The following is a 26,783-nucleotide window of genomic DNA, read 5'->3' as shown; positions in this document are numbered from 1 at the left end:
GTATGTTTTTGCAAGACAACCCTTAATATGTTTAGTCCTTTCATGAAATCAGACATTAGTCTCTGGCTACCACACTTACACTTCAATTAAATTATACAGTGAGTCGATTGTGTTCAGGAAGTAAAGGAGAGGAGGGAGAGAAAAACTCAAATGAAGGAAGTGTTTGCTTGTCTTTTTTTGTGCTCCGTGTACACAATTTAACAGTGCAGGGTCATCAGTCACGAGTTACTTGTACAGCTAAGCCGACCTGAAGAGCAAGTAAAGGGTTTCACTGCAGAGACCTGATGGTCTCAAACAGACAACACTGTGCTGCTGTCAGGCCGTTCTCTTTCCAATGCCATGTCCAGTGTTACGATGATACCGTGCAGGAGTGAAACCTCTGGTATTTGGTATGCAGTTTTGATCTCGCTTCACTTCAGTATCTTTGTTGCCCTGGAGGGAGTACAATGTAGAGTAAATAGAGTCAGTCTTGGTCTCAAAGGATTACAAGGACAGGTTTAAGGAAGTACATCTTTTTAATTTTTGGTCAGAGGAGATTATGAGGGGCATTTGATTCAGGTGTTTAATATGAATAGGGCTACAACAAGCTCAATAGAGAATCACACACAGTGTTCAAATTGGGTTAAAACTCTTATAATCTCTCTTTAAAATAACAACCATTGCAATGCTAACATCCATAAACAAAACAACCTATGTTTTTGTTTTTAATGTTCCTAGATCTCACAGTGATAAAATAGGGAAGATATGGTTTAGGTGAAAATAACAAAAAAAAGTTTGCAAAACATTTATTTTCAGTGCGCAACCAGACGACATGCAAATAGGCTGACATTAAATTAAAGATTAGAGTCTAACTGTCTAAGCATTCTTTTCTCTTCAATCATAATGAGGAGACGTTCATAATTTGAATAATTTCATTCAGAATGACGAAGTTTGCTCCATGTAACCACGTTTTTGCGAGTAATGTTAGTATAGCTACCTACAATTTTCTGATAGATAAGATTTAAAAAAAACAGCTAATGGCTACTTACAAACTAGCTGCTGTTCAGCACGGAGGTGAAAAATTTAATAGTTATAGTAACTAAAGTATAAACAATCCTAAATCAGAGAAGAATTTCATGTTTCCACTTACTCAGCAGGTCTGAGGTCCGGACCACAGAGACCTCTGAACAGTGGTCCCGACCTCGGAAACTATGCATATGAACTTTAATACTTTCTGATACTAATACTTTAATACTTTTTTTAATATATATATATATATATATATAAGACATAACTATATATGCTACTTGGTGGTTAACATACTTAATCCCTTATAATAATATATAATGTTATAATATATATATATATATATATATATATATATATATATATATATATATATATATATATATATATATAACAGTAAACACATTATTATTATTATTATTATTATTATTTTCATCATCATTATAACAGTAGGCAAATAATAATTATAATAGTAATATATGTTTATGATTACTATGATTGTAGTTTGGGCAAGTCGGCAACATATTTTACAGTAAACAGATTTTAGATGATGTGTCCAAGAAAACAAAACAAAACACAAACCATCCCAGTTTGTGCTACGTGATCTGGACCACTCCACAGACCACTGTGCCGACGTCCGGACCACTCGGTCGCTGTGGTCCGGACCTAGGACCACAAAATGCTACAACCCGCTGTGTCAGGTGCTGCTGTAACTGAGGCACAGAACTGCGAGTTTGCGCGCACGTGCGGGTACGTGATGGGGATGAATTGACGTGTTCCCCACCTGCGCGTGTTTAGAAAGTCAGTGAAGAAAAACAAATTGATTCTGGAACACTGATGGAAATTGGAAGAAGCCAACAAAGTCGTCTTGTGTCAGGGCATTCATTTCGAAAAAAAAAAATATCGGGACCCCCCAAGTTAAAAGTTTTATCTCTTATGGGGTCCCAGACCCCACCAGACACCCCTCAATCAGGGGCATGAGAGTGACAATAGGAGCCAATTATTTTTATAAATGGTATTTGGTGCCTAGAACAAGGCATCCCATGCTTTAGTTTAAGCAGTGGTGCTTCCATCATCAGAATAATCTTGATTGTGGAAGTGGGAACATTGACACCTGTGAGGTGTTTGTAAACCCCTGAAGGTAACAACTGGAGACCAGATGGATCCAGGCTGTAGGACACTTTCTGTCCAGCAGTGAAGGCTTTCAATGGATACCCTGGATACTACTGTTTTGTTGCAGTCTGCTCTACACTTTCCACTCTTTCTTTTATAGGTTTAGTATTCTGTGAGACACCAAAGAAGTGTAGGCCACACAAAACTCTTTCAGCTCATTTATTAAAGAATTGTTCCTATCCGTAGGTGTTTTTAACATCCTATAGCCTATTGAATTCCAAACAACAGCAAACCATCTTGGAAGAAAGATTGAACTCTCACCCCCAAAACCTTAACATAATATTGCCCCCCTAGCAGCTTCATAGTAGTAACACTTTTTAAAGTCACAGTGTGTGACCGTAATTATACAGACACATAATAATTACATTTTCTATATTATGTACAGTATCTGCAACTGTTTCAGAATAAATCAGACACATAATAATTACATTTTCTATATTATGTACAGTTGTTCCACATGTTTCAGAATAAATCAGCCTCAACAAATTTGAATTGACCTGCCTTATGTGCCCGTCAAACTTTTAATCAAAAATAAATAAACAAATAGTGATAATTTGGGATCTTTCCACAAATGCCTTGATTATCAATGATTCTGCTTATTTAAAATCTTCGGTGAGGTACAGTGTTAATGACACAGCAGGTCAATTTACAGAATGGTTCCATCCCGTGTTTTATCATCGCTGGTAGTCAAAGGACTTGCTGAAGTCTGTGGCAGAGAGATAGAGTAAATACACAGAGGTCATTTTTCACACTAGAATACAAATGTAGTGATCCCACAAAACATCAAGTACAGCAAATAAAGAGAACTGTTACATATACAATATATATAAAATATAATACAGCAATCTGAAGTGAGGTGCAGGACTACATTATACTTGAAAAGGGAGAAGAATTAAACCAGTACTTTGGATTTATTCTTGTGAAAACAACTGGAAAAAACATTCTTCGACTTCAAATTCTTTAAAAAATGCTCACAAAAAATGCAAAAACTAAACTTTTGTTTAGTTTAAATTAGAAAAATAAATTGAGTTTTGAATTATGGTTATGTCTGCTCGTCAAGTGAAAATGGACTCTTTTACAACTCTGTTGCTCTAAAATATAGTAATACCAAATACAATGCACAAAAAGAAACTATATAGACACATATTCACTTACAAGGCTTTCCATTCCAGAGGAACGTAGTTAAAGTATATCTTACTAGCATGTCAAATATGACTTTGGATCTTTCAATTAGAAAACGTCCTCACTTTTAAGATATGAAAACTGTCTCTGTATCCTTTACAAAATCCTTGTGGTCTGTATGGGAGTTGCCAAAGACCCCCCTTCACACACACACACACACACACACACACACACACACACACACACCCCTGTACCGCCCCAGACCTCTCCGTCATCCCCCGCTCTCACTATTTGATTATGGACTCAGTGCGGAGCAGTGCAGGGAGACTTCAGAGCTCCTGGCTTCAGGGCAGGCTGAGCAGAAGCAGACGATGTTTAGATCCCTTGATTCTGGACTCTCCGATCTCACTCCTGCACTGTCTTGGGTGAGCAGTTTAATAATATTTCCAGCGGCTAAACAACAATAAAAGTAAATCCAGTGATGAGATAGAGAGATAAGAAAGTGTTATGCCTGTCTCTCTGTGACTCACTCTCTCAGTTTAATTTCCTAGCAGTCTGCAAGCTGCTTATGAATAAAGTAATGGCACTGTAGCTGTGACTGCTGCTCACTGAAACAGGGACATCGGCATTTGATCCAACGTCTCCACCTGGACTGAGGGAAAGCAACATCTTTCCTGTGGACCTCTCTCCCCAAAGAGGTGTTTCTGCCTCACTCATTGGCATGTGAAGAATTAATCACAGAGCTAAAAGAGCACAGAGTATGGAAGAGTACAATGATGGCTCCTTGTTCCCCACCTCCACACTGATCCCTGTGACCATTATCTGCATCCTCCTGTTTTTGGTGGGGGTGACAGGTAACACCATGACCATCTTGATCATCCAAAGGTACAAGGACATGAAGACCATCACCAACCTCTACCTGTCCAGCATGGCTGTGTCCGACCTGGTCATTTTCCTCAGCCTACCCTTCGACCTCTACCGCCTGTGGAAGTACTTCCCCTGGGTCTTTGGGGAGTTTGTCTGCCGCCTGTCCCACTATGTCAACGAAGGCTGCACTTACGCCACCATCCTCCACATCACCGCCCTCAGCATTGAGAGGTACCTGGCCATCTGCTTTCCCCTCAAAGCCAAGGTGGTGGTGACCAAGAGACGGGTGAAGTACGTCATCCTCTGCCTGTGGGCCTTTGCTCTGGTCTCGGCTGCGCCTGTGATCATCCTGTTCGGGGTAGGGTATGACAACAACACCTACCCCGACTACAGCACCAGGCAGTGCAAGTACACCAGCTACGCCATCAGCTCAGGCCTCCTCTATATGATGATCTGGGTGTCCACAGCCTACTTCTTCTTGCCCATGCTCTGTCTCACTTTCCTCTACGGCTCCATCGGAAGGAAGCTGTGGAGGAGCCGCAATGACATCCGCGGCCCTAATTCCACCAACCGGGAGAGGTCCCACCGGCAGTCTGTCAAGATCTTGGGTAGGTGATGCAGTTGCAGTCGAAAATACATGTCCTATATGTCATATCTAAGCCTGCACAGTGCAGTACTGCCGTTGAATCAGCAGACTTAGTAAACACATTGCTAAGTGGCCGTGCAGCTTTATTTCTCTCTCACACAAAAATCCCATAATGTTCTACCTTGAAAAGCATGGCAAGCTACAAAGGACAGAACATACAAAATAGTTTCAGACAACGTTATTTGGCCATTTATTTATTTTTATACATATTGTTTGTGAAAATATACCAATATTGCTAATGATATGTTTTCAATGATATGTTGGTGAATTCAGACAAAAGGAAACAGATTTCAGTTGACTGAACTGGACACAGTTGTGGTCCTGGTCCCATGAGTAACTACACCCAACCCAGCAGGTTCTTATACGTACCTTCAAAGCCTCACTGTCTGAAAACAATGAGAATTTAGACCCAGCAAAGTCAATAACTGAACCAAAAACTTTGCTAAGAACTTGGATGGAATTCATAAACATGCTGTGGCACTCCAGGACAAGGTGTTTTCAGTGGTAAACTAATTTCAGTTTAACGTGTTACTACATAAGATTACATCGCTTCTTATTTGAGGATATCAGTATAAGATGACCAATAATTGTTTGCTAATAATATATAATATGTTTTATAATTGATCTTAATCTCATCATTTTTATTAACTATCTGATCTGGCTAAATACAGGTTCCAAAATATTAAGATAATTATAAGGAGTCACTCATGTAAGACCTGTCACAATTAGAGCCTTCTACAAGAAAATGTAAATCTGTCTCTTTCTACTTTTTTGCAGTCTTTTCCAGTGTGTGATTTGGGTGTTTAATTCATATACATATATGTAATTCCAAACTGCCATTTACTGTGCTGGTAATGAAAGTCTGTGCAAAACACCTGTTGAAAGATACTTATTAATTCAGATAAATTCCTTTTGTGTACATACATACATAAATATATACATAAATACATATATAAATATGTAAGATAATAAAAACTAAACACAGATCTAAGAAATGAGAAGTATAAAAGTGATGCTTTCAGTCAAGCCATGAAACATAAATACAGTGCAAGAATATAACATTTCTGAACATTAACATGGAGCAAATAGTGCATTTAAGTTTCAAAAAGTGTCTTGCATATACACCATCATTTTAGTGTGGTATTCTGTGCTGTAAAGGCCCAGAGGACAGCAATATAGCATGATAACCAATTGGCAATATTTGTGTAGGAATGGTGGCTATATTGTCACCTCTGTGTTTGAGTCAATGTACTATGTAAGGAAGAGTTTGAAACAAAACCGTCTGGAGCTGTTGTATCTTAAGTCCATTAAGTCGGATAAACATTTTTCTTTGAGGGGTTGTTTAAATTACAGCACTCAAAAGCCATATTAAAAAAAAAGGTATTCATCTCCCAAAGCCTCAGTTGATAGCTTCTGAATAGACATGTTTGTACTGCCCAGGAACCCTGGCATGCTTTAACACATACGAATGTACACTGTTTATTTCTGTCAGCCAAAACTGTGTTAATATTTGACGAATACCATTTTTTATGGATATTTATTAGCACAGTCATTAGAATGGCTTGAAAGTAAATGCTGTTAGAATTGAGACCTTTCATCATGTTATATCTCGTCTAAATCAGTTTGTCACAAAACGTGAGTCAGAAATTAGGTCCCGCTGGAATTACCTTCACCTGCTTCTGTGTGCTTCATTTATAAATTTCAATGTAATCTGCTTTTAATATGTCCAAAGAATATTTACCTTTCACAATTTAACCAAATAATCTGATTGTAATGTTCTGTTTAATTATAAATTGATGTTTCATATTATGGGTTCATTCATGCATTTGTCATATATTATCATTGTACATATGTGCACAAATATACAGACAACCACGATTAACCAATTTATCATCAATTATCTTTATTTGTTCTTGTCAACAACAATTTTATATTCATAGTTATGAGCATATTTATAAAAACAAAAAACAAAAAAAACTACCCATATCTATCTCTCATATTACCATTAAACATTTAATTGGACACCAACTCAATGGAAATGTTCAAGTGTAAAATAAATGTCCTGCAAATGCTGTTAGTCTCCCCATGACAATTTATATTATGATTACTTTACTATGTTATTTACCACAGCTTTTTCACCCAAAACAGTTGCTTGTCAAGAAAAAAGGAAACATAAAAGTAGCACCAGTGCACCCTTTGATAAAGTGTACACAATAGCACACTTCTGCACAAGAGTTTTGTGCTGAAGTCCCAGAATTCCTTGTATTAAAGGCAGAGACAAGTGGGAAAATAGGCAAATATAGCAGCCACAGACATTTATATATTGTTAAGTTATTTAACAAACAAATTATTTGTGAAATTGCTGTTTTTTGTAGTGGCCTAGCTAATAAAAATGATCTAATGATTAGTGTATGATTGTGATTTCGATGTATGGTTAGAAAAGTACAGTGAAAGGCGTTAGAATATTATTATTATTATTATTATTATTATTATTATTATTATTATTATTATTATTATTTGTATTAAACACAGAGACACAGGAAGAGTGCATCAAGCAAAAAACAAACCCCAGAGTTGAAGGGTGTCCCATTGAATGCTCTCCTCCTCACCCTACTCCCTTGGCCACTCGAGCGTGTACTCTGTGATGACAGTGAGGCATCACACAGTGTAAACTTACCGATGCGAGCAGGGAGTGAGGGGGCAGAGTGGGATGGCGCCTTACTGTTTCTGGATGACCAGCGTGACTGGGTAGTTTCTTCCAGATTCCCATGACACTCTATATGAAGAAATACTTTCTGTTCTCCATCTTAAAAGCCCTTCATCTTAATCTCCACATGTGTCCTCTTGTCCATGTGCCACTGCTGATTGAGATGCAAGTTGGGTTGACTTCAGTTCAGCCCTTTCAATGCTTCTATTCAATTCTCTACTAATCCTACTTTATTTTCTTCCCACCTCCCCATTTGCCTAACCTGATTCACTGTGAATATGTTGTACAGGACATATCCTTGAACATAAAACAGCTCATCTGTCTTCTGTTGCAAGTAGTGTGAGGTCTAATGACTTCAAAATACACAATTCTGTGGCACTCAACCGGGTCATAAATAAGGCTTTAATAAATATTTGATAAACTCATAAACTAATCTAATTTAACAATGCTGTTGATCCCCAAGAGCCCCATTCCAGTTGTGTAAGTCACCCCTTAATCACCAATTTCTTTAGACTAAGAACACACATTCCTTTACACGTCCAGTTAAGGGTCTTTCAGTGCTGGTAGATATTGAGATGCTTGCTCTAAAATATCTCTAAATGACTGCATTTACCAAAACACAGCCTAAATAATTGATCAGAATTACAAGTCTTTAAATTTATAATTTTAGGGTGACCTATTAAACCTGCTGGATTTAGGTTCTCCAGAACCATTATTTATTTATTGAATTTATTTATTAGCAGACACCCTTATCCTTATTATAGAAATCATATACATCAAAAGTCAGTGTGCTTAGATATTTCAAAGAAAAACGTCACACAGACTCTGTTGCCAGTTCAGTCAACAGACCTTTCTAAAGATGTTTTTGTATTTCCCACAGAAATGTACCCAATAAAGATTAAGTGCAAGCCCTCAGTATGATTTCTGATTCCATCTAAATATCATAAGAGACACAGGAGACACTTCTTCACACTGAGAGTTGTCACAATCTGGAACAAACTTCCCAGCGACTAGACTGGATAGGATCTTTGGATCACTTAGTTGTAAACTTTATGTTCTTATAGCATTTGGGAAATATTAATAAGTTTCAATCTTACATGACAGATCCTAGACCTGTTGATGAGGTCCTTTACTGTGTTAAAACAGAGAGACACATGAGTAACAAGTTCTTCTTTCATTCTTCCAGCCGTTGTTGTTCTGGCTTTCGTCATTTGCTGGCTGCCATTCCACATTGGCAGGAACCTCTTCACGCATGTGGACAATAATTACTACATGGCCGAGCTGAGCCAGAACTTCAACATAGTCTCCATGGTACTGTTCTACCTCAGCGCCTCCATTAACCCTGTCCTCTACAACCTCATGTCCAGGAAGTACAGGGCTGCGGCTCACAGGCTCCTGCTCCGCCGACGCTCCAGCCAGAGAGCTCTCTCCACTAGGGAAGACACCGTGGCATGCACAGAGACCTTCACTGGGGTCTGACTATCTGCAACAGTAGGCTACAGCCCAACTCTGCCCCGAACGCCTTGGTCAGAGAAACTACAAAGGCAAGGCCAGTTGTCAAGGGAGGCATATCCCTTTTACTATCTGCCAGGACTGCGTGCTGTACATAGAAAGGGGCGTTTTAGATGGATGGTTAAGACGACACTGACTGCTCAAGACAAAATGGTTCCAAGAGAATATAGCCTGGATGTTTTGTAATCGGACAAAAGTCATCCAGTGAAAGCAATTGGGTTGTTCTTTATCTTACTGTGTTTTGAAGGGGTTACCTGTGGAATTATGGACTTCCAATGTGGATTGTTACTGTGGACTGAATGACTATCCTATCAACTGTTGGAAGTGAGGGAGGGGGACTTTCCCAATAAGGTATATGTACAATGTGTATATAGGTATTGAAGTATACATGTATACATATGCAGCCTGTACTACTGGAACATCCCAAATTAATCATGTATGATATTTTGACCTAACTTTGATACTTTTATGCTCCTTCTCTGGCTGTTTTCTCCAGTTAAAAAATAAATTGGGAATCTGAGCTTAACTTCATACATTCATTCAATACAAAGCACACAGTAACTATCAAGAGATAATTGTAATGTATCTATCACAGCTCTTGAAAGCCTTATGGGTAGAAATAAATAACAAGGCACCTTAAAAATTATAATTACAATAGCAACACAAAATGTATGAAATTAATACAAACCAAACTGTTCCATTGCCACAAGCATGGAAGCATGAACAAAAAATTTAAATAATGCATTGTGTGCACTCTTACAGTAACAGATTCATTTCTGATCTTCCTCGGCAACAGCTTATGTCTGTACACAGGGAACATCTGAAATAATGGAAGACAGACAATACAACACAAGATTGTTCAGAAACTAATATGAAAGTTGGGCTTGAACCACATCGCCGGGGAGTTTGTTCCAGATTGTGATGCCTCTCTGTGTGAAGAAGTGTCTCCTGTTTTCCGTCTTGAATGCCTTGAAGCCCAATCTTCATTTGTGTCCCCGGGTGTGTGTGTCCCTGCTGATCTGGAAAAGCTCCTCTGGTTTGATGTGGTTGATGCCCGTCATGATTTTGAAGACTTGAGTCCCCATGTAGTTCCAGGGTGAAAAGGTTCAGTTCCCTCAGTCTCTCAGTAGGACATTCCCTTCAGACCTGGAATAAGTCTGGTTGCTCTCCTCTGAACTGCCTCTAAAGCAGCGATATCTTTCTTGAAGTGTGGAGCCCAGAACTGTACACAGTATTCCAGATGAGCTCTAACTAGCGCATTGTACAGTCTTAACATTACTTCCCTTGTTTTAAATTCTACACTTTTGACAATACACCCTAACATTCCGTTAGCCTTTTTTATTGCTTCCCACATTATTTGGATTGAGAAAGTGAGGAGTCCACATAGACTACTAGGTCTTTCTCATGTGTTACTTCATCTAGTTCTATTCCTCCCATAGTGTAATTATAGTGGACATTTTTGTTACCTGCATGTAATACCTTGTACTTGTCCACATTGAATTTCATCTGCCAGGTGTCTGCCCACGACTGAAGTCCCCTTGAATAGCCTGTGCTGCCAAGATTGTATCTGCTGAGCCACCTATTTTAGTATCATCTGCAAATTTGACAAGTTTGCTAACTATCCCTGAGTAAAGATCATTAAAATAGATTATAAAAAGCACAGGCCCTAGTACTGATCCCTGTGGAACTCCACTAACAACCTCACTCCAGTTAGAAGCAACTCCTCTAATCGACACCCTCTGTTTCCTATACATCAACCAGTTCATAATCCATCTACTTACATTACCCTGAATGCCTACAGCCTCCAATTAGAGTATCAGTCTTTGGTGTGGAACTCCCCAGCAATGTGGTAGATGCTGAAAATTTGGGAACATTTAAAAATAGACTTAGTTATTAATGGACACCAAACGAGCACGATGGGTTGGATGGCCTTCTCTCGTTTGTAAACTTATCAAAAGCTTTTTGAAAATCTAAGTATATCATATCATATGCTTTCACGTGATCTACAGCTGCAGTTCCATGTTCAAAAATTTCTAATAAATTAGTAAGACATGATCTGCCTCATCTAAACCCATGTTGACTAACTCCAAGATATGGTTTTCATTAAGATGCTCCTGTATTTTCTGTCTTGTCCCCTTTCTTGTGCCTTGGTATCGAGTCAGTTTGCACATCCCCTGTTCCAAGTGTCATTTGTAATATTTGAGTTAGCAGCCTAAATAATTTTAAAGCACTGTTGTAAAATATACCATCTGGCCCAGGTGATTTGTTTGTTTTTAATTCTGCTAGTCCCTTTAGTATACTGATCTCTCTTAGGGTTTGACTGGACTGATTGTTAACCTGTGGCATGTTATCTGTTTCTTTTGTAAAAACCTCTGTGAAATACTAATTTAGAATATTTTCCACATCTTGTTTGTTTTCCAAGTTACTTCAATTTTTGCCATTGTGCAAGTGCTGTGTCAGGAAATGAATATTCAAACATGAAGGAGAATTAAGTGAAATGTTTATTTGTAGGTCAGCTTGTTTTCAAGGGCCTCATTGCCAAAGGGAATATATAGTTTCTGAATCCCGCTTGTTAAGTTAATGTGATACTTGTCCATTTGTAAATCTTCCAGATCATTCATGTGTATAAGACTTTGAAACAATTCAGACTTAATATAATTGTGATAAACCAATTGAATTTATGAAGTGAATTTGTGAACTAAAGTGAACTATTTAATTAATCCCTTTTTCAGGCAAACAGAAGTCTAAAGAGCAAGCGGCAGGTCATGTGAAGAAACTGTGCCAGAGTCATCTCTTCTGGCCAAGCAGAATGCACACAGAGGTCTGTTGTGGGATGCTAGTGGTGGGTCACTCTGCAGATGTTTTGGAATATTCATTTATTGACATTACAATGACCAAAAACATTAGATACAGCAAGGTGGGGTTCTTTAGGTTTTAATTTTTATTTAGGCCAAACTTAGCCTTTAATGTGAAATAAGTGGAATAAGAGGTCAGTCATCTGCCAAGGCCAGATGTGTTGTGGGCTGAAGGAGTGGGCACCAAACAAAGAATGGGCAAGGGGACAAGGGACAAAGGATAACGTGTTTATTTGTGCAATTAAATGAGGTATTTGAGAATTATGTCAGTTTCAAAAGTAACAAGTGTGATTTTCAATTTTTTTTTATTTTCAAGGCTTTCTGAAACTGAATTGAATGGGTTTCAAGTGCTTGAGTGGCGGCCCTCCTAGATAGTAGACAAACAACTTGGATTGAGCTGGTCTCCAAGTGCTACCCATCTGTAAGAAACATATGGTTTTAATATAGGGTACATTATGTACGGTCCTATAGATATGAATTACAGAGTAAAATATATTTTAAATATATCCCCAGTATTTTAAATAAACAAATAAAGGGTTATGGGAGGGTGGTTAGAAGCTGTTACCAGCAACCGTGCAGGGCCAGACAGTGGCTCCGGCTGCATTAAGATCCTCAAATGGGTGCAAGAGCTGGGCTGTGGTCCTGAGCTCTTTGGGCTTGTAAGTGCACAAAACACCCAATGGCTATGATAAGATATTATTTCAAGATGTGTGCTTTGTATCCTCTCTCCTGAAAAAGCATGGAGACATAGTGGTGAGTTTAAATTGTGTTGGGTTTCTTTTTCCTTTTTTAAATGCCGGTTTAGTTGCAGAATAAATATACAGTAATGTAAATAATAATAATGGATAATCTTTTCTGTGTTTGCTCTAGTAGTTTGAGCTGGGAAAAAATTAAATCTGCCATAACCAAAATGTTAAAAATTGTTCTTGGTGATTTGTAAAAGGTTTTACCAGTTCATTGGTCTCCCAGATTACATCTCTGAGGGTTATGCTTGAAACTACAGTACATGTGTAGGTTCTGTTTTTTAATGCTGTTTCTGTGAGTGTAAAATATATATGATATTGTTGAACAATGGTAAAAATACAGAAAATAAATTTTCAAAACAAATATGAAAATGTCCCTCATCTTATGGTGTTCATTCTCCTTTTGAGGGATGTGGCTTGACCAGGTGAATGTGAATTATTGCCATGGAATTGTTTCAAGGGCAAAAACCTACACCCTACATTACACAGATAAAGCATTCAAGTAGTGTGGTCACCAGTCCTGAACACAATATTCCATGTGAGCTCTAATTAGTGCATTGCAGAGTTCTAATCCCCCTTTTTAAATGTGGGACTTTTAACAAGATATCCAAGTCTTTTGCTCACCTTTTCTATTTCTTGTTATAATTTTAAATTGATCTTAAATATGGATGTAGTAAATAATTAACATTATTATTAAATATATCTGTCTAGCTATCTATTATATGTTGATACAGGAAACCAAACCAGAAGATTGTGTCTTGCAAAAGTATTCACCCAGTGCAAAGTTTCCACATTTTGTTTGCAATCATGACATTTTAAAATCGGACTTTATATTTAGAATCTACACAATCTACTACAAACTGATAAAGCAAAATAAATACATACATAAGATATTATATATATTATGTTAATAAGTTAGATTTACAAAGACAATTCAAAGATTTTATATTAAGATAAAAGAATATAAGTACTCCCGCGCAGGAAGGTATTGTATATTAAGTCAAAGTGGTACGTAACTATCCTGTGTAATATAGATTAAGTGCAAAGCCCTGGTTTGTCATGCATTTCCTTTCTATACATATGTATGGTTATGTATTGTAGGCTATGTATATACAGTTAATATAGTTGTATAAATGTGTTGTTAGGCTATAGATTAAAAGCCAGATGAAGCACAAGCCAATAATCCAAGCTTGTGTCATATACAGTGAGGGAAAAAAGTATTTGATCCCCTGCTGATTTTGTATGTTTGCCCACTGACAAAGAAATTATCAGTCTATAATTTTAATGGTAGGTATATTCTAACAGTGAAAGACAGAATAACAACAAAAAAATCCAGAAAAACGCATTTCAAAAAAGTTATAAATTGATTTTCATGTTAATGAGGGAAATAAGTATTTGATCACCTATCAATCAGCAAGATTTCTGGCTCCCAGGTGTCTTTTATACAGGTAACGAGCTGAAATTAGGAGCACTCTCTTAAAGGGAGTGCTCCTAATCTCAGTTTGTTACCTGTATAAAAGACACCTGTCCACAGAAGGAATCAAACAATCAGATTCCAAACTCTCCACCATGGCCAAGACCAAAGAGCTGTCCAAGGATGTCAGGGACAAGATTGTAGACCTAAACAAGGCTGGAATGGGCTACAAGACCATCGCCAAGCAGCTTGGTGAGAAGGTGACAACTGTTGGTACGATTATTTGCAAATGGAAGAAACACAAAATAACTGTCAGTCTCCCTCGGTCTGGGGCTCCATGCAAGATCTCACCTCGTGGAGTTTCAATGAACATGAGAACGGTGAGGAATCAGCCCAGAACTACACGGGAGGATCTTGTTCATGATCTCAAGGCAGCTGGGACCATAGTCACCAAGAAAACAATTGGTAACACACTACGCCATGAAGGACTGAAATCCTGCAGCGCCCGCAAGGCCCCCCTGCTCAAGAAAGCACATGTACAGGCCCGTCTGAAGTTTGCCAACATCTGAATGATTCAGAGGAGAACTAGGTGAAAGTGTTGTGGTCAGATGAGACCAAAATATTATGCTTTGGGGGTGTTTTTCTGCTAAGGGGACAGGACAACTGCACCGCATCAAAGGGACGATCGACGGGGCCATGTACCGTCAAACCTTGGGTGAGAACTTCCTTCCCTCAGCCAGGGCATTGAAAATGGGTCGTGGATGGTATTCCAGCATGACAATAACCCAAAACACACAGCCAAGGCAACAAAGGAGTGGCTCAAGAAGAAGCACATTAAGGTCCTGGAGTGGCCTAGCCAGTCTCCAGACCTTAATCCCATAGAAAATCTGTGGAGGGAGCTGAAGGTTCGAGTTGCCAAACGTCAGCCTCGAAACCTTAATGACTTGTTGAGGATCTGCAAAGAGGAGTGGGATAAAATCCCTCCTGAGATGTGTGCAAACCTGGTGGCCAACTACAAGAAACGTCTGACCTCTGTGATTGCCAACAAGGGTTTTGCCACCAAGTACTAAGTCAAAGGGGTCAAATACTTATTTCCCTCATTAACATGCAAATCAATTTATAACTTTTTTGAAATTCATTTTTCTGGATTTTTTTGTTCTTATTCTGTCTCTCACTGTTAAAATACACCTACCATTAAAATTATAGACTGATCATTTCTTTGTCAATGGGCAAACGTACAAAATCAGCAGGGGATCAAATACTTTTTTCCCCCACTGTATATATATATAAGATGACTACAAAAGATTTAGAAGTGAGTCATTTTTCGAGATTTACAATTATACTGTATTTTCTAAATCTTTTGTAATCATCTTTGTATTACTTTTGTATAAATATATGTTAATTTGGATTCATGTTTTTTTTTAGGACTTTATGTGAACGAAAAGACAGAAAGTCGCCCGTTTTCTCATTGGTAATAGGTACATTTCAAAATATCACTGTCCTGGTCACAAAAGCAAAGTTTGTGGGGAATAACTTCCATTTTCTATACTTTTGAGGCACAAGCAACACTTAATAACACTTACTACCCAGGAAAATTGTGTTACATAGTGTAATACAACAAATCAATTTGAGGTCTGTTTTAAAATCTGTGATTTTAATCCTGTCACCGGTTGCAGAATCTTTCTCTGGAAATTCACAATTATTTTTTAATATATGTGGAGTAATTTTGTGACATCACAACCGTGGTTTTAGGAATCTAAATGTTTATTGATGTTCTTCCACCAACAAATTTTTTTGTTGTCTCTGGAACAATAGCAATACAGCAAAATCAGGTTATGTGACATCAGGTTGTGCAAAAGTGTACACAGAAAACTCCATATACAACTCATCTCTGTTTGGCTTTCTCATGGTAGATTACATGCTTCCCACCCTTTCCCACCATTTTTAAAACCACATTAATTAATATCTATTTTTTCCCTGACTCTCTGTGCCTTGTGAAATACTCATCAAATATTTACTGAAATCCACGTTTTTTTTGGGGGGGTGAGCAATTAAAAAAAAAACACTGTTTGCCTTTGTTTTGAATCCTTAATGGCTAATTAATCATCCCAAATCACTTACTAGGCAACGTCTTTAAATAAGATGCTTTTGTTTTGACTGCATTTCTGGGAGTGAATAGGCTTACAGAGCAGGAATAAATCCATGAGAGAATCACAGAAAGAGTAATTTGACTCCCTGAGGCCAATTCTTTGGACTAATGGAAACCTCTGCTTACTGATCAGACAGTGAGAAGTCAATTATTGCAGCCAGTAGCATATTGCTTATGTCACAGGGTGCCAGCTAAACGTTTTTTTAAGTGTACATTTTTATGTATTTTTACATATATCACACAGTGGCAAACCTCAGTTCATTTAAACAAGATGCAGCATTTCAATTCAGATGCATTTTATTTCAATTAATATTATAAAACTGGCATCCCATTGTGAGCAAAGCCTGCATTGCGCCTCTTGTCCGCTGGTTTAAGCTCTGGCTCACAGCAACCTTTTGTTGGATGAAGCGGTTATTGAATATGGATGAGTGATTAACATTGTGAAATGTGTTTTTGTAAGCTTGTGAGCAGTTTTGGGGGAAAGATAAAGATGCACTGTTAAGCATATGGTTTTATAATGATCACATACATATCCAGAAAGAAATATAGGCAAGAAATAAAAATACAATTTAAATTCATTTCACATACTGTATACAGTAGGCAATGTATATTTATAGCAAAAAATGTCTGAAGCCAGAGTGCCCAAACCTGGTCATGCAGGGCCTCGGTCTGGAATCGGATTTAGTTCCTGATTCATGAACTCCTAAAGGAAGACGGACTGTCTAAGGTCTTTCAATATCATGGATTCAGGTTGCTTTATTTTGGTACTGGATCCTACTTTAGCCATATCCTTCCCTCTCACTCCGGGTGTTGCTACTTATATCAATTTGTTGTCAGTCATGAAATTGGTTTTTCTTTTGTTCTCTCACTTATAAAGAGTGTTTTCTCGCCAGGGGGGGCACCAGTGTCTCTGTGTCTTGTGCTTGTAGTCTGCAGCAAAGGGAAATCTATTGTGAGTGAATTCAGTTTTATTTAGATTAGTAACTAGATTAGATTATAGATAGATTACTAGAGATGTAATCTAATCTAATGTTCAATCTTAAACTCTCAGTTAATAATTGTATTCAATGTGTTTAACTGTGGAAGCACCTCATGGGCGGAAAGGGAGTCGTATAATGTCAAGTAACCATTACAGCATCATCCTGGGGAAAATATACAATTGTAAAACATGTATAATTGTAAAATAAACCAAGTGTTATTTTTATTTTTATTTCAAACAGGGTAGGACTGAAATCAATACATTCAGTGCAGAGTAAGTATACACAAAAATGAGAAATATCAATATATCTAATCAATCAATTTGACCGGCTATTATATATAATGTCCATCTATACCTATTGAATTCTGTTGCTCGACAATTGAATGGGCTTACTTCAAAAGTCCCCTTTGGAGACTTTATTTATAGCAAAAGCCTGCAAATCTAACTTTAAATCTTTAACAAGAATCAATTGATATTACTCCATTACCCATGGTACTTATTGTGCAGCTCCCGTTAAACAATCCTTGTACGCTTGCAAAGGAATTCAGCTCATCTTTCACAGTCTGGCCCTTCTTGACACATTCTATAACAAGAAGATTTAAGTCTGCATAGTTTTGTCTACTTGCATGTTTCCGTGACATTTGTAAATTAGTATTTTTCACAGGAGACAGTGTTATAAATATGAGGACAAAAGGTGTTTGCGGCCACAGCTAAGGTTTGGCTAAAGGTATTTCTAAAACACAATCTGGGCCATGAATCAAAAGCATTTTCGGAATGAAAAAACAAACAAAAAATAAACAACAGTGCATTTTGCTTTATGTACATCTAATAAACCCAAATTCATCCAAAATTTGCACCAATATGTTTTTATTTTTATTTTACTATGGGAATAAATCTCATTTTCTTGGAACAATCCACTCCCAAGATTATACTAATTTGTGAATTAGTTAATTTATAACATTTAAGTAGAATGCCAAGTACAATTAAAATTTAAGACTTTTAGTTTGCATTTGAAAGAAAAAGTATATAAAGCGTTTAGCCCACAGCTATGTATGTCCTGCTCCTGGTATGCCAGGCCAGTTAAGTTCTCCTAGTTATTTCCTATTTTCTGTCAAAGTAGTCTGTAATGCTCAGCAATAATCTCTTAAACATATTAACATCCATGAGCAACTGGAAATGTTCCTATACACTTACCCCTCCAGTCCGAATCAATCATTTCATGTACACACTTTTCATCTGGATCCCAGATATGCAGAAGCTGACAAATAGGTTACAAACAAAGGCACAGTTTACCCAATATATATGCCCAAGCAATATACACATAATCCATCAACCACTATGTCAAGTACAGAGAAAACCATTGTGCACATTTGATACAGTTTAACCTATTACACATTAAACAATTAGTGCATTAATTCTGAGTTTCCAGCTGATGTCTCCTTAAAAATATTTCAAATGGAACAGTGTTCAGGATGCTGCCTTTGTTTCCCGCCCTATTAAAGCAGATATGGGATATGTTGACTGGATAGAGTGAGGGAAGCTCCACTATACACCATGTTTACAGTGGATTAATTGTATAATTGAATGCCTTATTTTCTTTAAAGCAGATCATTGGCAAACAAAGAAAATGACGTAGACTTTACACTGATACCTTGCATTCATTCCGATCAGCAAATTTGAATGCATTTGTATTTATACCCTCCTGACATGCAAAAGGACTGAACAGTAGAACACACACAAACATGCCAGATTGCCACCACGTGCTTGCTTTTGTGCCGTGCTTACCAAATATTTAACTTGGTAGGGCTACAATAACTCCAATTGCCTTGTAGAAGTACAAAGCACGAAAGGGGCTTATATAAAATGTGACCTTTTACACCAATAAATAAAAAGTCACAGGCTGAACATTCAAATACAAGTCAATGTAAATGAGATCATGTATTACAAGAGCTCAGAATTACTGGAAAATAAGGAAAAGGAAATGTAGCACAAACTCAGGAGACTGTGACATCAGCACAAGAGCAATGAGATTTAAATCGCAATGATCAAGATGTACTGCAAGAAGAATGGATCATTGCTGGACCCCGGGAATTTCTGAATGAATGTGATGACGTGGAAAACCTGATGAATCGTGGGAGATAAAAAAAACTGCTCCAGCCGAAAAGGACACATTTAAATCAACATCCTTCTGTAACTTAGTGCCAAATCTGAAATTAAGGCAAGATCTGAGTAAGCTTAGTGCAAAATGTCACTGTATACACCAAAAGTGACAGTTAACTCCTGCCTAAGTTAAAGATTTAAAGATTTCAGTGATCAAGGGGCACTGGACATTAAAAGTGCAGACAGGCTGGCACAATCAACCAATTGTGCATTAGTATGGGAGCAAGAGATATGACCTGTGACAGTTTGTCTACTAGATTGAGCAAGAAGAGCGGCAGCAGGTGGAATGACTGGGGAGTCAGCAGAGGGGGTAGAAACTGTAGTTTACAATAATAGCAAAAGACAAAGCAAAAAAAAAAACAACATACAGCATATGTCAGTGCTACATGCAGTGGTTAGTTTGAGAAGTCTGAAGCAGTCTCAGGCTGTTTTGTTTTTGTTAGTTATTTCTTTGTTTTCTGTTTAATGATTTTATGATTTCTGATTCTCATTTACGTTTTTGGCTTATTCTGATTTTGATTTTTGACTTGCTGCTGTACTAGGTGGTTTTTGGCATCTAATACATACACCCAAACACCTTGATTTTTAAGATCTACTTCCTGACTCCTTGTGTCTGTCAGTCACAAGGACATTGAAGATGGTTTGGCCTCAGATGTCTTCCTGGGCACACACAATGGAAATGGCCCCTTTGACTTTTAATGTGTGTCATCCCATGGCAATGATGTATTTCTTTATTTCTTAAGATTTGATTTCCTCAGGAAGCCAGCTTTCAATTCATACCTGCTGATGCAGAGAAATCCCACCGTATTTAATGCGACAGAGGAGGGAATTAATCATATTAGTAATTTGTGCGGTAAGTTATGCAGGACAATGCCTGCATCCATCTTTATAGTTGTCAAGGTCTTTCGAAGACTCCATCCATAGGGAAATAATACAAGTCACCTTGCATTATTGAGTTTCAGATACCTCTTAATGGGATTACAATAAATAATGACACTGTGGCTTGGCATATGCACATTAGTCATATGTCCACTATGCTGACATAAGCTGTGCTATAAGGAATATAAAAAATGGCCTCATTGGTCCCAGGATAACACCCATTAATATCATGAAATAAGTGCATGGAATAGGTTGTTTGCACATGAGCATGAAAACAAAACTGATGAAATCATACTGCAGTGTTTTACCATTGACTCAATGGCTTGACTGCTGGGGCCCATACTTACTGTACAGCAGCGTGATCTGCAGGTTCAAGGCTCCATACCCTTATCCTGATGGCTCTAGGATCAGTTCACAGATGATGCCATTGTACCCTTGAGGAAAGTAAAAAATAAAAGAACTAAGAAAAAATAAAAGACACCTGAATAAGTGGGTGCTAATGTACACTCACCTAAAGGATTATTAGGAACACCATACTAATACTGTGTTTGACCCCCTTTCGCCTTCAGAACTGCCTTAATTCTACGTGGCATTGATTCAACAAGGTGCTGAAAGCATTCTTTAGAAATGTTGGCCCATATTGATAGGATAGCATCTTGCAGTTCATGGAGATTTGTGGGATGCACATCCAGGGCACGAAGCTCCCGTTCCACCACATCCCAAAGATGCTCTATTGGGTTGAGATCTGGTGACTGTGGGGGCCAGTTTAGTACAGTGAACTCATTGTCATGTTCAAGAAACAAATTTGAAATGATTCGACCTTTGAGACATGGTGCATTATCCTGCTGGAAGTAGCCATCAGAGGATGGGTACATGGTGGTCATAAATGGATAGACATGGTCAGAAACAATGCTCAGGTAGGCCGTGGCATTTAAACCATGCCCAATTGGCACTAAGGGGCCTAAAGTGTGCCAAGAAAACATCCCCCACACCATTACACCACCACCACCAGCCTGCACAGTGGTAACAAGGCATGATGGATCCATGTTCTCATTCTGTTTACGCCAAATTCTGAATGTCATCTGAATGTCTCAACAGAAATCGAGACTCATCAGACCAGGCAACATTTTTCCAGTCTTCAACTGTCCAATTTTGGTGAGCTTGTGCAAATTGTAGCCTCTTTTTCCTATTTGTAGTGGAGATGAGTGGTACCCGGTGGGGTCTTCTGCTGTTGTAGCCCATCCGCCTCAAGGTTGTACGTCTTGTGGCTTCACAAATGCTTTGCTGCATACCTCGGTTGTAACGAGTGGTTATTTCAGTCAAAGTTGCTCTTCTATCAGCTTGAATCAGTCGGCCCATTCTTCTCTGACCTCTAGCATCAACAAGGCATTTTCGCCCACAGGACTGCCGCATACTGGATGTTTTTCCCTTTTCACACCATTCTTTGTAAACCCTAGAAATGGTTGTGCGTGAAAATCCCAGTAACTGAGCAGATTGTGAAATACTCAGACCGGCCCGTCTGGCACCAACAACCATGCCATGCTCAAAATTGCTTAAATCACCTTTCTTTCCCATTCAGACATTCAGTTTGGAGTTCAGGAGATTGTCTTGACCAGGACCACACCCCTAAATGCATTGAAGCAACTGCCATGTGATTGGTTGGTTAGATAATTGCATTAATGAGAAATTGAACAGGTGTTCCTAATAATCCTTTAGGTGAGTGTATATATCTATATATAGTATAACTTATAAGGTAACTTAAACACTGCAAGTATTAGCTATTTGTTTTTCTCACGTGTATCTTTTCTTGCCTCTCATGCGCATAAGTATTCTTTATACACATTTTTAATAAGTAATCTCTAATGCACCCCAATACATACAAATAGAAACTTTGTGAAAACGTGTTCATCTGTAAGGTTTCACAAGAGTGACCGTTTTAGTGATTAAACCCATTAAACCCAACTAGAGTTACTTTACGTGTGATTTAAAAAAATAATGCGTTATGTTTTAGGCAGGGGTTAAATTGGGATTTGTTATGTGGGGGGGCTCTGTGGTTTCAGGCTTTCGAGGGGTGCACATGTGTATGCAAAGCATACAAAATCTTTTCAATTGACAAACTGTAAAATATAACAAGTTGAAAGAGCCCTCTGCTATGAACACTAAAATGCTGATTAAAATCAGTCTAGATGCTGGCAGTGTGCAAAGCTACATCTGATGACAATAAAATCTTTCTGTAGGCCTGTGCCCTCTCCTTTGTGTCAGTATCAAATATAGGAATGATGTAACTATTAAAGGAGAGAAAATAAATACAACATATTAAGAGTAGAACAGTCTTTTTATTAGGGAAATAATATTGAGCATTACAATACACAAGTTTGCACAGTTAGTTCCATCAAAGGGAGTCCAACAAATTCCATAACTTCAAAATGTGCTCAACAAATCAGAATTAGCTCGTCAATTCAGTTTGGCACTTTTATATCAAGAAATACAATTGTATCGGATAAGAAAGGTTGGCATTTGTCCGTCAAAAAATGATTAAATCGTTTTAATACACCAGGGGTAGTCAATTATTTTGTGTCAGGGTCCAAATTTCTTGGTTAAGGTATAGTCAAGGTCCAGACATGGGGGGGGTGTCACAACTTCAAATGACCCTTTCCGTCACACAAAATTATTAATTAGTAATATACCCCATTGCTTACATTTAGTACAGTCATTTGACAAAGTACAAAAATAAAATGTTTAAATACTTGTATATATTAGTATTAAAACGGTTTCAGACCACTTAAATTGTATTTTGTTAAAGATTATTGTAGTCATATAGATAAACATAATAGAAACTTTCAAGTAGTTTGTGTCTTATTAGATTCAAGTTTTTTAACATTCCCCTTTGTCCCACTGTGCACTGCACACAATTAGTGTTGAAAAATGAGGGCAGGGTGTATTGAGTAATTCATGGCGGGGGGTCTGGGGATGCTCCCCCATAAGATTTTGATAATTGGAGACGTGATTCTGAGTCATTTCGAAGTCAAAAATCATAGCTCAAAATCTCCATGAAATCAGGCAGATTTGGACTCAAACATATCAAACAACATTAGATGCAAACTAGACGCGGTTTCTGGTGCTTGTCAATCACAAATCTGTGTCGGTGGGTCTCTGTGATTGAAACGGGTGAGGAGCACAATTCTCTATGTGTGCGCTGCTAGGATATGCGAGGTTGACATATCTCCACACGACAAACGATGCACATTTTAGCTGCTTATTTAGAAATCGGGAAAACCGAATACCTGTTTTTGTTTTGTTTTTGACAGTACAAAGTGCCGCTCTTGCCCCAGTCCAGAGTAAGCAGAGACGCCCGCCCCAGGGATTTGACCCGCAATTGACCCCTGATATATGATATGAAACGGACTCGAACAGCAGACGTGTAGTCTCTAGAACATGCTAGTAAGTTGGCGGACCTGAGAAAACATGAAAAGTGTTCAGAAGACCTAGGGGTCCAGTTCCAAATATTGTGATTTATTTTCACGAATAAAAACGTTTCAGAAGCATGGCTTTTGCTTCACAAATCTCACCCTGTGGCAACAAACAGGGAGCCTACTGTACTTGTTAAGTATTGACTCAAGTAACTAACGCAGACCGAGCCTACCTTTTGAAGTGTCTGTAAACTTCTTCCTCTTTGCCTCACATATATTTTACCTCTGAAACTTTGAGATCGGATCATCGGTAGGAAACGAACTTGCGACTTACAGTCTTGTATAATACGAGTGCAAAAAAACAAAGTAAACGAAACCTTTGTACACTTCACGCCAAAGTGGCGGGCAATAACAATCAATCCGATTGCCCTATGAATGACGCTATCGGAGATTTTTTGAAGCTCTGGCCTAATCTTGTAAACTTTGGGGGCGGACCTCATTTATTATGTGCTACAAAGGCAACGCTTTTGAATCATTGCTTGAATTAGTAAGAACGAGAAAGGTGTATATAGATCACCTCTCGTAAGCCTATGTGCCGGGGCTCAGCCCCAGACGGCCCCGGCCCAATTTAACCCCTGGTTTTAGGCATCCTCATTGGTGAGTGCTGCCTTGGTGAATTTGTTTAAATTAATTTTTATGAGTAGAAAGTATGTGGTATATTTAATTTATAGTTAAGACATGCACAGAATATGGCTGAGGATATGAAGGGAAAAATAGGAGTTTTTGATGGTTTCGTTTTGCTCCAATCCAATAAAGAAATTACTTGTGACCTAGTGGAGCAGTTACTTTCTTTATTTGCAGACACCCTTAATGCAACTTAGTACAATGAGTAGTAAAAGCTAGCCCTCACATTTCGCTAAATGGGTTACCTAGCAAAATATCATCAGAATTGTACCACATCAATTATCTTTCATTGAGGCAACGTTATTAATCTGCATGTGAAAACACGCAGTCTTGTTCTCTTACAAAAGCTTTATTATTATTATTATTATTATTATTATTATTATTATTATTATTATTATTCCATTCGTCCGGACTGCTGTACAATTCTTATCGTACAGACACCAGACTTCACACAGAGGTTCATTATGATACCGTTCAAGTTGCTTGTGCTTTTTGTGCGGCTGGGATCGATATTTATTGAGTTCTGATCGATTAAAAACCCCAAAAATCCCATTGTTTGAATGGTGGAACGGATTCTCGTGCACAGACCAACTATTACTGTATTAGAAGCTTTCAAACCCTATATAGCTAATCCTGTCATCTATGCGTAAATAGCAAATTGGTCACTATGAAATAACAAGGCCAAAATCATTGTAAATGTACATAATTATTACCAACAGATTTATGGGCGTGTTCACTGCGCACGCGTACTTTCGATAGGCAGCTCATTCGAACAAAGTAGCTCAGTTTGTCAGAACAGCGACCGGCAGCCAATCAGCGTTGCTTATGCAAATTACGGTCAGTCAGTAGCCAATCAGCGGTCACGATTCCCATGGTTCGATTCCTCCTCCCTGTCTCTGCAATACTCTCCGCCTTGCGCGCTGCACTGTGATTTCAACTGCGGTCACAGCTGTATTATTGATTTCTGTATTAAACACTGTATAATTATAATACTTATACCAGTGCTACTACTAATAATAATTATACTACATTTCATGTGTACACAGGGTTTTAATACGAATTATTGTAATATTATTCCATATTATTCAGTCTTGTTACAACACTGCGCTACGAGACTTAAAAAAACCTACATATCTCAGTTCATTCCCTATAATACAGCATGTTCTCTATGATTTTACCTGCTTTAAATAAGCTTTTACCATACGAAAAACCCATACAATACTGTATCATATCATATCATATATTCTACATTATATCAGTTGAATACTGTTGTGTATACAAATATTTATTCACTGCTATTACTTATGTACTAAATTACATTCGTTAACTGCTTTATATATTAATACATATTCCACTTAGGTTACTAATAATAATAACGCCACATTAAATCCGTATACAACTTTAGTTATTAGCGCACATGTGAGCGCAGTGCTGTTTAAAAGTACATCCGAGTCTACGAGCCTTTGTCAAGCTGCTATTATTAATCCCTATTATCCCATTGCGCTTTGTTTTAATAGAGCTTAACACTGCATGTATGTGTTTAATATAACTTTAAATGCTTAATCTTTTGAATGTATACTGGTACATACCGGTCTTTTAAATTCATATTAAGCCAATATAAGCAGATTGTAATCATACAGTTTGTCAGAGCATATCCATCCTTTATTTAGAGTATTAGAAAGTGCCTATAACTGTGCATGTACGCATAATGGCAAGTTTAAAGCACGTAGTAATAGTAATAGTTTAAAAGAAAGTCCCCACAAAATAGTGCCAAATATAACATTAGAGAGCCCTTCCTTCACAATCCAGCAGAGGATAGTCGAAAATAAAATAAAATATATATATATATATATATATATATATATATATATATATATATATATATATATATATATATATATATATATACAGTGAATTAAAAAACCCGTCCCTACACGTCTTCATATGCTGTAAACAAACGCATTTTCACTTCCTAATTAAACTACGCCCCCCTTCCCAGTCTGCACTGCCTTAAAGTGCCAGTAATAGTAACGGTATTTTAAAGCACATTCAACGTGTTCTACATAAAGCTCGTCTCCTCTGACTATTTCCACTCTGTAAGTACTGACACAACGTGTTACTACATTTAAACTGGCCTCTATTCAATCTCTTTTTCTATCTTTGCGATATATATTATTTACAACAACTATTGCTACTACTTCCATTCCTACTACTATCCTAATACTACTATTAATACTAATAACAACTTACATTTACTTATACTAACTTATACTATGACTATAAATATGAGCGTACCTGCCATATACAATTACTAAACTGCATACTGCAAACTGCACACAAAAATATGAATGATGCTCCTATTCCGAATTATTATACTTCTGCTGTGTGGTTACAATCATATTAATCTGTATAGTATTACGTATTTTTCAATATGGTATTGTCATACTGACAAAGGCCAACTTAATAATAATAATAATA

The 26,783-nt window shown here is 37.7% G+C and overlaps 1 protein-coding gene across 1 annotated transcript; it reads left to right on the top strand.

Moving 5' to 3' along the window:
• The first annotated feature begins 3,798 nt into the window (after nt 1-3,798).
• mlnr (motilin receptor) lies at nt 3,799-9,558 on the top strand. The gene is made up of 2 exons (XM_066700292.1): nt 3,799-4,775; nt 8,707-9,558. Exons 1-2 carry the CDS (start codon nt 4,061-4,063, stop codon nt 8,997-8,999), a joined length of 1,008 nt encoding a protein of 335 aa, XP_066556389.1. The 5' UTR covers nt 3,799-4,060; the 3' UTR covers nt 9,000-9,558.
• The last annotated feature ends 17,225 nt before the right edge of the window (nt 9,559-26,783 follow it).

The sequence above is a fragment of the Amia ocellicauda genome, chromosome 3 (assembly GCF_036373705.1).
Source record: "Amia ocellicauda isolate fAmiCal2 chromosome 3, fAmiCal2.hap1, whole genome shotgun sequence".
Taxonomy (NCBI): Eukaryota; Metazoa; Chordata; class Actinopteri; order Amiiformes; family Amiidae; genus Amia; species Amia ocellicauda.
This window is presented reverse-complemented; position numbering and strand designations above follow the sequence as displayed.